The sequence below is a fragment of the Mustelus asterias genome, chromosome 29, assembly GCF_964213995.1.
Source record: "Mustelus asterias chromosome 29, sMusAst1.hap1.1, whole genome shotgun sequence".
NCBI classification, from domain to species: domain Eukaryota; kingdom Metazoa; phylum Chordata; class Chondrichthyes; order Carcharhiniformes; family Triakidae; genus Mustelus; species Mustelus asterias.
In genome coordinates, this window is record NC_135829.1 from 2024029 (window position 1) to 2040842 (window position 16814).

The 16814-nt window shown below is 47.6% G+C and overlaps 1 protein-coding gene across 5 annotated transcripts in view; it reads left to right on the forward strand.

Annotated features, from left to right (window-relative positions):
- Nucleotides 1–16814, forward strand: part of LOC144480461 (sorting nexin-1-like) — a 61984-nt gene that overhangs the window by 9629 nt on the left and 35541 nt on the right. For 3 of the 5 annotated variants that reach the window (XM_078199909.1, XM_078199908.1, XM_078199910.1), the window contains exon 2: nucleotides 15104–15200. Coding sequence is in view for 3 of the 5 variants with exons in the window: in XM_078199908.1 (XP_078056034.1) it covers nucleotides 15104–15200 (97 nt within the window). In the remaining 2 variants the exon portion in view is untranslated. Of the gene's footprint in view, nucleotides 1–3669; nucleotides 3769–14362; nucleotides 14524–15103; nucleotides 15201–16814 lie in introns of those variants that run through there. The other 2 variants (XM_078199905.1, XM_078199906.1) reach the window with 2 other exon arrangements.

The window sequence follows — 16814 nt, forward strand, 5'->3', positions numbered from 1 at the left end:
AAGGTCAGGATCCCGCATGTCATCAACAGGATCACTTTCTGCTTCTCGTCCCCCCTCAATATTGTTGGCTGGAAAAAAGTAACACGTGCGCTCTATGTATTGGGCCCAGTCTTCTTTGTTTGTACTGTAGGTTTCAAGTTTACCAAAATGAGGCATGTTTTTTACCGGAGGTTTACTTGTTTCATTAGTATAGATGGTCCAAAGGGAAGAAAACAACTCACTTTACTCTTTGTCGCCAGTGTAATAATCTTACCAAGGCCAGTCGTTTGTCACCAATCACCCTTTATTTACAGCATGTTCTGAATGTCATTCAACAGCTACAGAGTGCAGGTCAGCCCCGAGTCTTCCAACTGCTGGCCTGGAACCAACTGGTTTCTAAACCCCTCCCCGTTCCCTGAAGCTCCTTCCCTATTGGGCAAGCCTCCACTCACCTAATAGGGGAGCACATATTCTCCGAGACCCACTGGGAGATTTATTAACGAGCCCCCATGGCTACCATAACACAACCCCTGGGGCATTCCACTGACTGCTTTTCTCTAATACCTTGGTCCTCTTTCAGTATTTGGTAAAATAATTGAAACTGTGGGCTAGGCACCTCAGAATGTGAACAACCCCCCAAAGGCTTTTCCTCAGAAGCCAGGGGTCATGCATTATTCCACATTTCCGCTGAATATCAAACCCTGTTTCCCACTGGATTGTACAGTGGTAAATAATGGATGCACTCTAACTACTTTGGAAGCACCGATTGTGTGGAACATTTTTTTGAACAGAACAAGCATTCCCTCGACACCACTGACACCATTTTCGTATAGTACTTTAAGAGTAGAATCATGAAGATACAATACTGGATAAGTGAAACAATTTTTATTACTAATATGTTATAAATGTTTTACGTCTCAGGTAATTATTTATGTCTAGGGTTTCCTCGATCACACACTTGTGGTTAGTCATTCTATAGTCCAGAAATTTCCAAAATCCAGAACGAACTTAGTGCCAAGCATTCTGGACTGAACAGGTTACAAGCGTACTTGTTATCAATTCTGGCAGCAAATATTAAGAATGTGTATGTAATATTTCTGTGCTGTCATTCTCTTTCTCCTTCATGATTGTATCCTGCATTATTAATTAATTCCTGACTGCAAGAACTATGCTACAAAATACTTTGTTGGCACTTTGGGATGTTCTGAGTTTGTGAATATTATAGAATCTGTACAGTGCAGTAGGAGATTGTTTGGCCCATTGAGCCTGCACTGACAACAATCCCACCCACGCCCTATCCTCATAACCCCATGTATTTCCCCACTAATCCCTCTGACCTTAGGGGGAAATTTAGCATGGCCAATCAACCTAACCCGCAGATCTTTGGAGTGTGGGAGGAAACCAGAGCACCCAGAGGAAACCCATGCAGACACGGGGAGAACATGCAAACTCCACACAGACAGTGACCCAAGTTGGGAATTGAACCCACGTCCCTGGTGCTGTGAAGCAGCAGTGCTAACCACTGCGCCACCGTACGAGTCTTTCTTTCTCATGTAAATGTTATCACCTTGATTTGGCAATGTAAAACAATCCAGGTTATGTTAAAGAGCAAAGATGCGTAGATCTAATAGAAACATTAGAGTTCATAGCCTCGTCTTTCTCGATGGATGAATATTCTCAAAGAATGAGAGGTATCAAAACAAAACTAATTCTCAGAATGTAAGGCCAACTTTTATTGCCCTGACTGTGTGGCTTGCTAGTCCAAAAAAGACCCTTCTCTGATGAAGGGTCATTCAGACTCGAAACATTGGCTCTATTCTCTCTCCACAAATGCTGTCAGACCTGCTGAGATTTTCTAGCATTTTCTGTTTTTGTTTCAGATTCCAGCATCCGCAGTAATTTGCCTTTAAAAGCCAACTGGTACCACATTGCTGTTGATCTGGAGTCACATATAGGATCATACAATCCCCACACTGCAGAAAGAGGCCATTCAGCCCATCAGGCAGCACAGCGGCTAGCACTGCTGCCTCACAGCACCAGAGGCCCGGGTTCAATTCCGGCTTTGAGTGACTGTCTGTGTGGAGTTTACACATTCTCCCCCACGTCTGCGTGGGTTTCCTCCGGGTGCTCCGGTTTCCTCGCATAGTCCAAACATGTGTGAGTTAGGTTGATTGGCCATGCTAAATTGCTCCTTAGTGTCGGGGGGACTAGCTGGGGTAAATTGGGGTTACAGGGATAGGGCCTGGGTGGGATTGTTGTCGGTGCAGACTCAATGGGTCGAATGGCCTCCTTCTGCACTGTTGGGGTTGTATTATATGAGCCTGCACTGACAATCCACCCAGATCCTATCACTGTAACTCCAAACAGGGTTCAAGGCAGCAGAGTCCTTTTCCTAAACATGAGTGAACCAGATGGGTTATTTTTTTTAACAACAATCAGTTGGGTGGCACAACGGTTAATCATAGAAATCATAGAAACCCTACAGTGCAGAAGGAGGCCATTCGGCCCATCGAGTCTGCACCGACCACAATCCCACCCATGTCCTACCCCCACATATTTACCCGCTAATCCCTCTAACCTACGCATCCCAGGACTCTAAGGGGCAATTTATAACCTGGCCAATCAACCTAACCCGCACATCTTTGGACTGTGGGAGGAAACCGGAGCACCCGGAGGAAACCCACGCAGACACGAGGAGAATGTGCAAACTCCACACAGACAGTGACCCGAGCCGGGAATCGAACCCGGGACCCTGGAGCTGTGAAGCAGCAGTGCTAACCACTGTGCTACCGTGCCGCCCCCCACTGTGCTACCGTGCCGCAGGTTAGCACTGCTGCCTCACAGTGCCAGGGACCCGGGTTCAATTCCCGGCTTGGGTCACTGTCTGTGTGGAGTTTGCACGTCCTCCCCGTGTCTGCGTGGGTTTCCTCCCAGTCTGAAAGACATGCTGGTTAGGGTGCATGCTAAATTCCGTGCTAAATTCTCCCTCAGTGTAGCCGAACAGGCAACTAGGGGATTTTCACAGTAACTTCATTGCAGTGTTAATGTAAGCCTTACTTGTGACACGAATAAAATAAATATATAAAATGGATTCCAAATGTTTGAGGGACAGGAAATTCGATTCTCAAACTCTGATGGTGGGATTATGAAACAAATGTTCAATATCCAGAAACCCAAACCCCTGCCACACCATCGACCAATTCCCAGAGCGCACAGCAGAATGGGATTCTCATCAGGCCGTGTTATTAATGAGGTTTATGAAGCAAGTTCATGTCACACAGTCAGATGTAAGATTAGGAATAAAGTCCCAGTTGGATTGTAAACAGTATTTGGTGATGAGGGGATTCACCCCCCCCCCCGGGAGAGTTTACCTCAGAGAGTCTGTGAAAAGCTGCACCTTCCCGCCTGTCCGCCGCCCCGGGAACAATAAAGTCTCGTTGAGGGGCGTGGCCAGGCCCCTGGGACGGGGGCGGGGCCCAGTCCGCGGAGGGGAACAATCAAGTTTTGTTGAGGGGCGGGGCGAGGGCCTGGGGCGTGGCCGGGGGCGGGGCCCGGCCGCTGGGGCGGGGCCCGGCCGCTGGGGCGGGGCCCGCTCCATGGAGGGGAACAATAAAGTGTTGTTGAGGGGCGGGGCCGCGCTGGGGGGGGGGGGGGGGCCTGTCCGCGGGGGAACAATAAAGTTTTGTTGTGGTTGTCAGGCACAAGATGGCGGACGAGCTGCGGCCGCCACTGATTCTGGAGCCCGAGTGTGAGGGGGACGGGGAGGGAGAGGACATCTTCACCGGCAGCGTGAGTGCGCGCGCGCACGCCCTGCAGCCCCGGCAACTCCCGGGGATAAGGAGCTGTGTGGGGAGGGGAGTGAAATGTTAGGATGAGGAGGGGTTGGAAAGGAGTGAGGCTTCTCCCTTGGTGAGGAGGAGAGGGTAGTGCGGGAGGACCCCCCCCCCCCAGAAGTGGGGTAAGGTGCAGGGATACTGTGGGGGGGGGGGGGGGTGTGTGCAGGGATACTGTGTGGGGGGGGGGTGTGCAGGGATACTGTGGGGGGGGGGGTGTGTGCAGGGATACTGTGGGGGGGGGGGTGTGTGCAGGGATACTGTAGGGGGGGGTGTGCAGGGATACTGTGGGGGGGGGGTGTGTGCAGGGATACTGTAGGGGGGGGTGTGCAGGGATACTGTGGGGGGGGTGTGCAGGGATACTGTGGGGGGGGGGTGTGCAGGGATACTGTGGGGGGGGGGTGTGCAGGGATACTGTGGGGGGGGGAGGTGTGCAGGGATACTGTGGGGGGGGGGAGGTGTGCAGGGATACTGTGGGGGGGGAGGTGTGCAGGGATACTGTGGGGGGGGGAGGTGTGCAGGGATACTGTGGGGGGGGGAGGTGTGCAGGGATACTGTGGGGGGGGGAGGTGTGCAGGGATACTGTGGGGGGGGAGGTGTGCAGGGATACTGTGGGGGGGGGGGAGGTGTGCAGGGATACTGTGGGGGGGGGGAGGTGTGCAGGGATACTGTTGGGGGGGGGGTGTGCAGGGATACTGTGGGGGGGGGGTGTGCAGGGATACTGTGGGGGGGGGTGTGCAGGGATACTGTGGGGGGGGGTGTGCAGGGATACTGTGGGGGGGGAGGTGCAGGGATACTGTGGGGGGGGGAGGTGCAGGGATACTGTGGAGGGGGGGTACAGGGATACTGTGGGGGGGGGTACAGGGATACTGTGGGGGGGGTACAGGGATACTGTGGGGGGGGGGGTACAGGGATACTGTGGGGGGGGTACAGGGATACTGGGGGGGGGGGGGGGAGAGGGGTGCAGGTCTCCAGGCTGAGGGAGAGGAGAGGTTGTCAGTCTGTGCTGGGGCAGTTGGCAGAGAGGCATTGCTGTGATTTGGTGGTGAAATCCAGAGTAAAATTGCTCTGTGAGACACTGGGATTAACTGAGTCAAAGTTTTGGGTTTGGAGGTGTAATTTGTTACATTTCAACAGTATTTCATTGTGTGCAAAGTAGTTTTGAGATAGTGAAAGGGGCTATATCAATGCAAGTTTGTTCTTTTAAATCCTGCTTGACATTCAGTGGATTACTGAACAGGTAGGATTTTCACAGTAACTTCATTGCAGTATTAATGTAAACCTACTTGTGGCAATAAATAAACTTTAAACTATCATCCTTCTGATGTGACACTGAAGTGGGCATGAGTGAGCAGTGAATATTGCTATCAAGACTGGCACAATCAAGTGGTTTCCTTTACCTGTCCCTCAACTCTTGCCTGTTATATTAGTTTAGGTGGATGTTAAAGATCAGAAGGGGGAGAGTGACCAGCCAGTTGTCTTGGTACATGTTGATATAAATGACATGGGTTTAAAAAAAGGATGAGGTCCTAAAAGCAGAATATAAGGAACTAGGAAGCAAGTTGTAAAGTAGGACCTCGAAGGTACTTATTTCAGGATTACTAGCAGTGCCATGTACTAGTCAGTAGAAATAGCAGGGTATACAGGATGAATATGTGGCTGAAAGGATGGTGTGTCGGGGGGGGGGGGATTTCAAATTCCTGGGGCATTGGGATCTGTTCTGGGAGAGGGTGGGACCTGTACAAACTGGACGGGTTATACCTGGGCAGGATCGGGAGTGATTCTTGGTGGGGGTACTTGTTTGAGTGGTTGAGGAGGGTTAAACTAATATGGCAGGGGGATGGGAATGTATAAGGATTCAGAGCAGGGGAATCGAGAACAAGAGGAAAAGACAGAAAGGAGAATAAGAAAAATGATTAGAGAATTCAAGGGTGAGAATCACAGAATCCGTACAGTGCAGAAGGAGGCCATTTGGCCCATTGAGCCTGCACCTCGCAATCCCACCCAGGCCTTATCCTTGCAACCCCACATATTTACCCTGCTAATCCCCCTGACACTAAGGGACAATTTAGCACGACCAATCCACCTAACCCCAACATCTTTGGAATGTGGGAGGAAACCGGAGCACCCGGAGGAAACCCACGCAGACTCCACACAGGCAGTGACCCAAGCTGGGAATCGAACCCGGGTCCCTGGTGAGACTGCAGTGCTAGCCACGGTGCTGCCCTGAGACTTAAGGTTTTGGACCTGAATGCTCTGAGCATTCGAAATAAAATGGATAAATTAGTTGCACAGATAACTGTGGTGGTATGGTATAGTTGGGATTATGGAGACTTGGCTCCAAGGTGACCAAGGATGGAAGCTAAACATTGATGGTTATTCGCTGTTTAGGAAGGACAGACAAAAAGGAAATGGTGGTGGAGTTGCTTTGATTAAAGAAGATAATACGATATTGAGGAAAGATATCAGCACAGATGATGTGGGATATATATGGATTGAGTTAAGAAATATCAAGGGGCACAAAAGAAATTCACGGGGTGGTATATATACCACTGAACTATAGTGATAATGTTGGGAATAGCATTAGATAAGGAATCAGAGTTGCATGTGATAAAAGGAACATCTGTGATTATGGGCGACTTTAATTTGCATATTAATTGGGTGAATCAGATTAGTCACAGTATAGCAGAGGAGGAATTTCTGAAGTGTATATGGGATGGTTTTCTGGAGCAATATATTGAGGAACCAACAAGGGAGCAGGCCATCTTGGACTGAGTATTGAGAGATGAGAAAGGAATAATTGGCAATCTAGTTGAGATCCCTTGGGGACGGGTGACCATAATATGGTAGAATTCTTTGTCAAGGTGGATAATGATGTAGTTTATTCTGAGACCAGGGTCCTGAATCTCGATAAAGGGAACTATGATGGTATGAGGCATGAATTGGCCATGATGGACTGGGAAACATTACTGAAAGGAAAGACAGTGGGCAGGCAATGACATGCATTCAAGGAACGAATAGGTGAACTCCAGAAGTTGTTTGTTCCTGTTTGGCACAAGTGGTAAGGGAACTTGGGTCAAACCGTGGCTCACAAGAGAAATTAGAGATAGTATTAGATTCAAAGCAGAAACATACAAATTGGCAAGAAAAAGCAATAGGCCTGAGGATTGGGATGAGTTTAAAATTCAGCAAAGGAGGACCGAGGGATTGATTTAAGAAGGGAAAAAGAGTATGAAAGTAAGCTAGCAGGGAACATAACTTATTGTAAATGTTTCTATTGGAATATAAAGAGAAAAGGATTGGCAAAGACAATGTAGGCCCCCCCTCTACAGTCAAACAGGGTAATTCATTATGGGGAGTAAAGAAATGGCTGAGGAACTAAATTTGTACTTTGCTTCTGTCTTCATGCACCAGAAGTTCTGAGTGAAACCACGTTTTAGTGAGAAGGAAATCAGTATTAGTAGAGAAATGGTTTTGGGGAAATTGGTGGGATTGAAGGTGGGTAAATCTCCAGGGCCTGATAATCTTACTCCTAGAGTATTTAAGGAAGTGGCCATAGAAATAGTAGATTCATGGACTCTGGACTGCTTCCAACAGATTGGAGGGTAACTAATGTAAATCTGCTATTCAAAAAGGGAGGCAGAGTGAAAACAGGGAACTATAGACCAGTGAGCCTAACGTCAGTAATGGGGAAGTTGCTAGAGTCCATTATCAAGGATTTTAAAGCACAGCATTTGGAAAGCAGTGATATAATCAGGCAAAGTCAGCATGGATTTACGAAAGGGAAATCATGCTTGACGAATCTACTGGAATTCTTTGAGGCTGTAACTTGTAGAGTTGACCATGGAGAACCAGTGGATGTGAGCGAAGTACAGCACAGGAACAGGCCCTTCGGCCCTCCAAGCCTGCGCCGATCACGTTGTCTTATCTAAACTAACCACTTATATCCCTCTATTCCCCGTCTGTTAATGTGCCCTTCCAGATAAGTCTTAAATGTCGCTAACATACCTGCCTCAACCACCTCATTTGGCAGTGCATTCCAGGCCCCCACCACCCTCCGTGTAAAAAAAAAACTTCCCCCGCACATCTCCACTGAACCTTCCCCACCCCGCCCCTTGAACTTGTGGTTTATTGAGACTTTCAGAAGGCTTTTGACAAGGTCTCACATTGAACTATGTAAAGTTAAAGCATGTGGGATTGCAGGTAGTGTCTTGAGATAGATAGAAAGCTGGTTAGCAGATAGGAAGCAATGTTGGAATAAATGGGTCTTTTTCCAATTGGCAGACAGTGACTAGTGGGGTAGCACAGGGATCTGTGCTAGGACCCCAACTGTTCACATTATATACTCATGATTTGGAAGTGGGAGGTAAATGTATTATTTCCAAATTTGCAAATGATATGAAATTGGGGGGCCGGTGGGAGCTGTGAGGAGGATGCAGAGACATTACAGTGGGCATATGCATGGTAGAAGCAGTATAATGTGGTTAGGTATGAGGTTATCCACTTCGGTAGCAAAAATAGGGCAGATTATTATTTGAATGGGTGTAAATTGAGAGCGTTGGATACTCAGCAAGACCTTGGTGTCCTCGAGTATCAGTTGCTGAAAGTAAGTGCACAGGTGTAAGGAAAAGGTTCTGGGGAAACTGAAAGATCTGAAGGTGGATAAATCACCTGGACCGGATGGACTACACCCCAGGGTTCGAAAAGAGTTAGCTGAGGAAATTGTGAAGGCATTGGTGGTGATCTTTCAGGAATCACTGGGGGCAGGGAGGGTCCCAGAGGACTGAAAAGTAGCAAATGTAACACCGCTGTTTAAGAAGGGAGGGAGGCGGCAGACGGGAAAGTATAGGCCGGTTAGCCTGACTTTGATCATTGGCAAGATTTTAGAGTCCATTATTAAAGATGAGATCGCGGAGTACTTGGAAGTGCATGATAAAGTAGGACTGAGTCGGCACGGCTTTGTCAAGGGGAGGTCATGTCTGGTAAATCTGTTGGAGTTCTTTGAGGAGGTAACAAGGAAGTTAGATAAAGGAGAACCAGTGAACGTGAGTTACTTAGATTTCCAGAAGGCCTTTGACAAGGTGCCGCATAGGAGACTGTTAAATAAGCTAAGAACCCATGGTGTTAAGGGTAAGATCCTGGCATGGATAGAGGATTGGCTGACTGGCAGAAGGCAGAGAGTGGGGATAAAGGGGTCTTTCTCAGGATGGCAGCCGGTGACTAGTGGTGTGCCTTGGGTCGGTGCTGGGACCACAACTTTTCACAATATACATTAACGATTTGGAGGAAGGAACTGAAGGCACTGTTGCTAAGTTTGCAGATGATACAAAGATATGTAAAGGGACAGGTAGTATTGAGGAAGCAGGGGGGCTGCAGAAGGACTTGGATAGGTTAGGAGAGTGGGCAAAGAAGTGGCAGATGGAATACAATATAGAAAAGTGTGCGGTTATGCACTTTGGAAGGAGGAATGGAGGCATAGACTATTTTCTAAATGGGAAAATGCTTAGGAAATCAGAAACATAAAGGGACTTGGGAGTCATTGTTCAAGATTCTCTTAAGGTTAAGTCGGCAGTTAGGAAGGCAAATGCAATGTTAGCATTCGTGTTGAGAGGGTTAGAATACAAGAGCAGGGATGTACTTCTGAGGCTGTATAAGGCTCTGGTCAGGCCCCATTTTGAGTACTGTGAGCCGTTTTGGACCCCATATCTAAGGAAGGATGTGCTGGCCTTGGAAAGGGTCCAGAGGAGGTTCACAAGAATGATCCCTGGAATGAAGAGCTTGTTATATGAGGAACGGTTGAGGACTCTGGGTCTGTACTCATTTGGAGTTTGGAAGGATGAGGGGGGATCTTATTGAACCTTACAGGATACTGTGAGGCCTGGAAAGAGTGGACGTGGAGAGGATGTTTCCACTAATAGGAAAAACTAGAACCAGAGGGCACAACCTCAGGCTAAAGGGACGATCCTTTAAAACAGAGATGAGGAGGAATTTCTTTAGCCAGAGAGTGGTGAATCTGTGGAACTCTTTGCCACAAAGGTTGTGGAGGCCAGGTCATTGAGTGTCTTTAAGACAGAGATAGATAGGTTCTTGATTAATAAGGGGATCAGGGGTTATGGGGAAAAGGCAGGAGAATGGGGATGAGAAAAATATCAGCCATGATTGAATGGCGGAGCAGACTCGATGGGCCGAGTGGCCTAATTCTGCTCCTATGTCTTATGGTCTTATAGGTAGCAGACAGTAAAGAAGGCAAATGTATATTGGCCTCCATGGTGAGAGGATTTAAGTTTCGGGATAGAGATGTTTTACTGCAATTGTACAGGGTGTTGGTGAGGCCACGCCTGGAGTATTGTGTGCAGTTTTGCTGTCCTTATCTGCGGAAGGATATCCTTGGTATGGAGGGAGTGCAGCAAAGGTTTCCCAGGCTGATTCCTGGGATAACAGGTCTGTCATATGAGGAGAGACTAAGTCGGTTAGGATTATATTCACTGGAGTTTAGAAGAGTGAGAGGAGATCTCATAGAAACCTATAAAATTCTAACAGGGTAGATTCAGAAAGAATGTTCCCAATGGTGAGGGGAGTCCAGAACTAGGTGTCGTAGTTTGAAGATAAGGGGTAAACCTTTTAGGACTGAGGTGAGGAGAAATTTCTTCACCCCGAGGGTGGTGAATGTGTGGAATTCACTCCCACAGAATGTAGTTGAAGCCAAAACGTTGTCTGATTTCAAGAAGTTAGATATTGCTCTACGGGCTAAAGGATCACGGAATATTGGGTGGGAGCGGGGATCAGGATATTGAATTCGATGGTCAGCCATGGACCTTTTGCAGAATTTAAGAATTGTTGGAAGATTATTACCATCCACTATCTCTGCAGCAACTTTCTTTACCATTCTAGGATGCAACCCATCAGGTCCAAGGGACTTATCGGACTTCAGCCCAATAGTTTAGAGTTACGAATATTAGGCAAGAAAGGAAGGACACTAAAAAGCCACCTTCAAAATTAAAGCTATTGGCAGTCATCTTACTCGCATACATGGCATCCATTATAACCTCTTGTTTTTAAATCGGTCAGTGCTGCACCAATCTTTTGGTTTGATTTTATTATTGTCTGCACTGACTCTCCAATAGAGCATCTTATCCAGGCCCTATTCCCACGTATTTGCCCTGCTAATCCCCCTAACCTACACCTTTTTGATTTATTATTGTCAGATGTATTGGTATACAGTGAAAAGTATTGTTTCTTGCTCGCTATACAGAAAAGCATACCGTTCATAGAGAAGGAAAGGAGAGTATGGAATGTAGTGTTACAGTCATAGCATGGGTGTAGGGAAAGATCAACTTAATGCGCGGTAGGACTATTCAAAAGTCTGACAGCAGCAGGGAAGAAGCTGTTCTTGAGTTGTTTGGTACATGACCTCAGACTTTTGTATCGTTCTCCTGATGGAAGAAGGTGGAAGAGAGAATGTCCGGGGTGCGTGGGGTCCTTAATTATGCTGGCTGCTTTGCCGAGACAGCGGGAAGTGTAGACAGAGTCAATGGATGGGAGGCTGGTTTGTGTGATGGACTGGGCTACGTTCACAACCCTTTGTAGTTTCTTGCGGTCTTGGACAGAGCAGGAGCCCATACCAAGCTGAGAGATATCTGAAAAGGATGCTTTCTATGGTGCATCTGTTTGGTGAGAGTCGTAGTGGACATGCTAAATTTCTTTAGCCTCCTGAGAAAGTAGAGGTGTTGGTGGGCCCCTGACAGGAGCTACCCAACCTAAATCAAAATTGAGCTAAAATGACATTGAAAGTTTCTGCTGCAAGGTTCACTGATGATCCACCTCCCTGGAAGTGCCCTAGAAACAAAGAAAATAGAAGCAGGAGTAGGCCATTCGGCCCTTCAAGCCTGCTCTGCCATTCATTAGTGACTCACCTGAAGAATGAGTGACACTCCGAAAGCTGGTGCTACCAAATAAACCTGTTGGACTTTAACCTGGTGTTGTGAGACTTCTTACTATGCCTACCCCAGTCCAACGCCGGCAACTCCACATCATTCGTGAACCAGCTGGGATTTTTGAAGACAATTAATGATGGTTTTACGGTTAACATTACTGACACTAACTTTCAATTCCAGATTTATTAATTCAACACCAGTGGGATTGGAACTCGTGACCCCAGGGCATTAGCCTGGGTCTCTGAATTACTGGTCCAGTGACATTATCACAATGCCCACTACTACCTCCTCTCGCTCTCTCTCCGAGGCAGCTACACTCGCTATCAAAGAAATCCAAGAAACCTCTAACTTCTCCCATGTAACACTCGAATATTAGCTCCCTGCTTCTGGTGAATTTCTTTCACAGGATGTGGGCGTCGCTGGCTAGGGTAGCATTTATCGCCCATCTTTAATTGTCCTTGAGGGGGCAGTGGTGAGCCACCTTGAGCTGCTGCAATCCATGTGGGGTAGGCACACCCTCTGTGCTATTAGGTGGGGAGTTCCAGCATTTCTTTTGAACAGACTAGCTGTACAAGGAAGGGAATTTATCAGGCGGTGTTGGGAGGAATATGTTCCTACCCCACTTTCTCTTTTCAGTAGCGGATGCTGGGCTAACTTCAAGCAAACCCCTGTGTTTACAAACAGTTACACTTGTCTTTTCAGGGAACCTGGGCACTGAGTTTGAAGTGACCACCTTGTATTCCACACTCCAGGCTTCCCGTTGTGGAAATGTGCATGAATTCTAATACAGCTCTGATATATTTCACTTCCAACTGCAAAGGAGACCAGGTTGCAGGGTTTGGGTGTGTCTGGTAAAGTGGGGAGAGTAATTCTGCTTGTCAGAGCCTGCTGCTTGCACTAGAGTGTGGGTATGTCTAGATCAATTCAGAAGTTTCACCTTACAGGACTTGGTGTCAGTCGACTTGAAAGAGTCTTGAAGTTTAACCATGGCTGCTCGGGTCTCACTCTTACACTTGACTGGAAGCTGTGCTGCATATTTGGTTCCCTGGGAGAATGAGACCTTCCTGTGTGATTTGTATTTCAAAATAATCCAAAAACCATGTGTGTAACTGGAATTTTCTCTTTCTGTTCATTCAAAGCAAGTTCACAGCTGTGTTGGAGTTTATAGGTGATTGTATAGTGCTGGCATTGACCATTTAGCATTCCTCCTTGTTAAGTATGACCTGTGCAGATAGTTTGGGTTTTAATTGTAATTAAGACCACTGTGAATCTTGGTGGAATGTATGTGACTATAACGTATGTTTGACTAATTTTAAAAATCTGTATACATTCCTTGTTTCTCTCTCCTTGCTGGGGTCAGGGTTTCATGGACAGTAGCCCCACACTCTATCTTACTCAAATTGCCTTTCATTGGTGAGCTTTGCTGGTGATTGTTGAGATGTTTGACCACAGTGCATATCACGGCAGATCAAATCCTGTCTTCAATTCTGGGCAGCATGCTTGGGGAGGATGTCAGTCTTGGAGAGGGTGCAGAATATATTTACTCTAGTGGTAGCAGAGATTGCTGATGCACTGGAGATGCTGGGGTTGTTCTCCTTGGAGCAGAGAAGGTTAAGAGGCGATGTGAGGTCTTTAATGTTTTGAATGGTTTTAGAATCATAGAAACCCTACAGGTACAGAAAGAGGCCATTTGGCCCATTGAGCCCGCACTGACCACAATCCCACCCAGTCCCTACCCCCCTATCCCTACATATTTTACCAGCTAATCCCGGGTTGGTGTACTTGGTGCATTTGGAGTGAGGGGAGACGGGTTGGTGTACTTGGTGCATTTGGAGTGAGGGGAGACGGGTTGGTGTACTTGGTGCAGTGAGGGGAGACGGGTTGGTGTACTTGGTGCAGTGAGGGGAGACGGGTTGGTGTACTTGGTGCAGTGAGGGGAGACGGGTTGGTGTACTTGGTGCAGTGAGGGGAGACGGGTTGGTGTACTCGGTGCAGTGAGGGGAGACGGGTTGGTGTACTCAGTGCATTTGGAGTGAGGGGAGACGGGCTGGTGTACTCGGTGCATTTGGAGTGAGGGGAGACAGGTTGGTGTACTCGGTGCAGTGAGGGGAGATGGGTTGGTGTACTCGGTGCATTTGGAGTGAGGGGAGACGGGTTGGTGTACTCGATGCAGTGGAGTGAGGGGAGACGGGCTGGTGTACTCGATGCAGTGGAGTGAGGGGAGACGGGTTGGTGTACTCGGTGCAGTGGAGTGAGGGGAGACGGGCTGGTGTACTCGGTGCAGTGGAGTGAGGGGAGACGGGTTGGTGTACTCGGTGCAGTGGAGTGAGGGGAGACGGGCTGGTGTACTCGGTGCAGTGGAGTGAGGGGAGACGGGTTGGTGTACTCGGTGCAGTGGAGTGAGGGGAGACGGGTTGGTGTACTCGGTGCAGTGGAGTGAGGGGAGACGGGCTGGTGTACTCGGTGCAGTGGAGTGAGGGGAGACGGGTTGGTGTACTCGGTGCAGTTAACTCCATGTCGATCAAGGATGGTTGTTAGGATGCCTTAATCATGGCTCCCTCTGCTGTCAAGGGCAGGGTTATTGTGTGTGTTATTCTAACATTCCTGTGGGTGTGTAGGCTTGTGGTGGGAATGGAGAGAGCCTAGATGCTTTCTCTAATCTCGCAGATTGAGTTTTGAGCAGGATTGCCCACGTTTGGGGTGGATCAGTTGAAGATCATTCTGAACAGGGTTACGGTGGCATGTCTGACTGACTCCTGGTGTTTAACGGCAGAATGGTGTGCCTGGAGTTATGATCTTTTCTGCTTTCCCTCTCTTCCCACCCACCCCTAAGCCATGTTTATACTATTATTTTCCTGCTGTTTTAAGCTCCAGCAGTGTGCTTCCCTTTTCCGTTCTCTTTCAACCTCTCCTCCGTGCTAAATAACTCTCCAAAAGGTGACACCTTTAGATTGAGATGGTTGAACCCTTTCGTAGGCAGACTTTTTTTGCTTTCGAATAGGCAGCAAATTGTGAATTGTTCACCTAACAATCCGGTTGGGTAGATTAAGGCTCCAGGTGAAGTGTCTGTCCTGTGAGGAGTGCTGGTGTTTGCTAATGAAATGAATGGAGGGGTTTTAACAGTAGACCTTTGAGTTTCTGCTGAGTGGAGTAAGTGCTTGGAGAGGTGGGGTGAGGCGTAATACGAGAGCAGGGATATATTTGGTCAATTTGTGGGTCTCGAGCAGCAAAGCTCATTAGTAACCACCACCTTTAATGTGTGCTTGGATGAACTTTTAATGTCACTTTTTTAAAAACTGTTTGTGTTCCAGAGCTTCAAGCTCCGGTTGAGTAAATTTTGATGTCTTTTTTTTTTAGACCAGCCCTTCAGAGATAGATTCTACAAAAACTCCCTGCAGCAACTCCAAGACAAATGGTATCCACTCTGATGAAGACGAGCAAGATATTTTTGCGGGTAATGTTTAAAATTCCAGTAGTTTGTTTCCTGCTGTAAAATCTCTTCAATGTCCCAAGCAGCGTCCAGTCCTGTGTGGACTCTGACATCTGACTGGTGCAGAGAAGACTCTTGGAATTGCTTTGCCTTTGACGTGAGCAGGGGCTTGTGGCTGATGTGTCTTTAATATTAGCTACTTCTCAAATTTGCAACCAAAGTGGTGGTTTCCTATTTTTGATTGCTGTCAGTCCTGATTGAGTGAATAGGCTCCATCCCTCCTGCTGCCTCTTGCTAATCTTGAGAGGCAACTTATTGCGGTTTACTTCCTTCATATTGATTTTCTGATAGCAGTTCTGCAGGGCATGGCTGTGCCATATTTTCGGTATGTAAATGCTGAGAGTTCTCCGCTTGGATTACCCAGTCTCTGAGCTGCTTTTGTAGCCACAGTATTTATGTGACTGGTCCAGTTAGGTTCCTGGTCAGTGGGTGGCCCTGGGTTGTTGATGGTAGTTAGACTTTCTCGATAGAAATTGTCATTGTCTGGCCTGACTGTTACTTGCCCCATGTTGCTGCCTTTGGGCACGGTCTACTTCATTATCTGAAAACATGGCAATCAGTGAATGACCTTCACTTCTGACCTTGTGAAGGGGAGGTCATTGAAGCAGTTGAAAATCGTTGGGTCTTGGGCAGCACGATGGCACAGTATTAACTTTGCTGCCTGACAGCACCAGATTCAATTCTGGCCTTGGGTGACACTGTGGAGTTTGTGTATTCTCCCCATGTTTGCGTGGGTTTCCTCCAGATGCTCCAGTTTCCTCCCACCGTCCAAAGATGTGCAGGTTAGGTAGATTGGCCAAGCTAAAATTGTTCCTTAGTGTTTGATTTGATTTATTATTGTCACACGTATTAACATAGTGAAAAGTATTGTTTCTTGCGCGCTATACTGACGCAGCATACCGTTCATAGAGAAGGAAAGGAGAGAGTGCAGAATGCAGTGTTACAGTCATAGCTAGGGTGTAGAGAAAGATCAACTTAGTGCAAGGTAAGTCCATTCAAAAGTCTGAGAGCAGAAGTCGTTCTTGAGTCGGTTGGTACGTGACCTCAGACTTTTCCATCTTTTTCCCGAAGGAAGAAGGTGGGAGAGAGAATGTCTGGGATGCGTGGGGTCCTTAATTATGCTGGCTGCTTTGCCGAGGCAGCGGAAAGTGTAGACAGTCAATGGATGGGAGGCTGGTTTGCAGGATGGATTGGGATAGTGTCAGCAGGATTCGTGGGTAAATACGTGGGGTTACAGAGATGGGGCCTGGGTGGGATTGTTGTCAGTGCAGGCTCAGTGAGCTGATGGCCTCCTTCTGTACTGTAAGGATTTTATGACTATGAAACTGCCCTGAGGGACACTTGCAGCAAAGCCCTGGAGCTAAGATGATGGACCACCAGCAACTATCTTGCTTTTTTTGGCCACAGTTGCATGGTGAGCAGCAGAGCCGAGGGTTGAGAGATCTATGAAAACTATCGGAAGAGATTACCATTGTTCCAGTTCAGAAGCATCTCTGCTGTGAATGAAGGTCGAGAAATATACAGAGCTGCAGATTCTGCTGTAATCTCAGGGTGTGCAAGAGGGTTGCACTGAGGGCT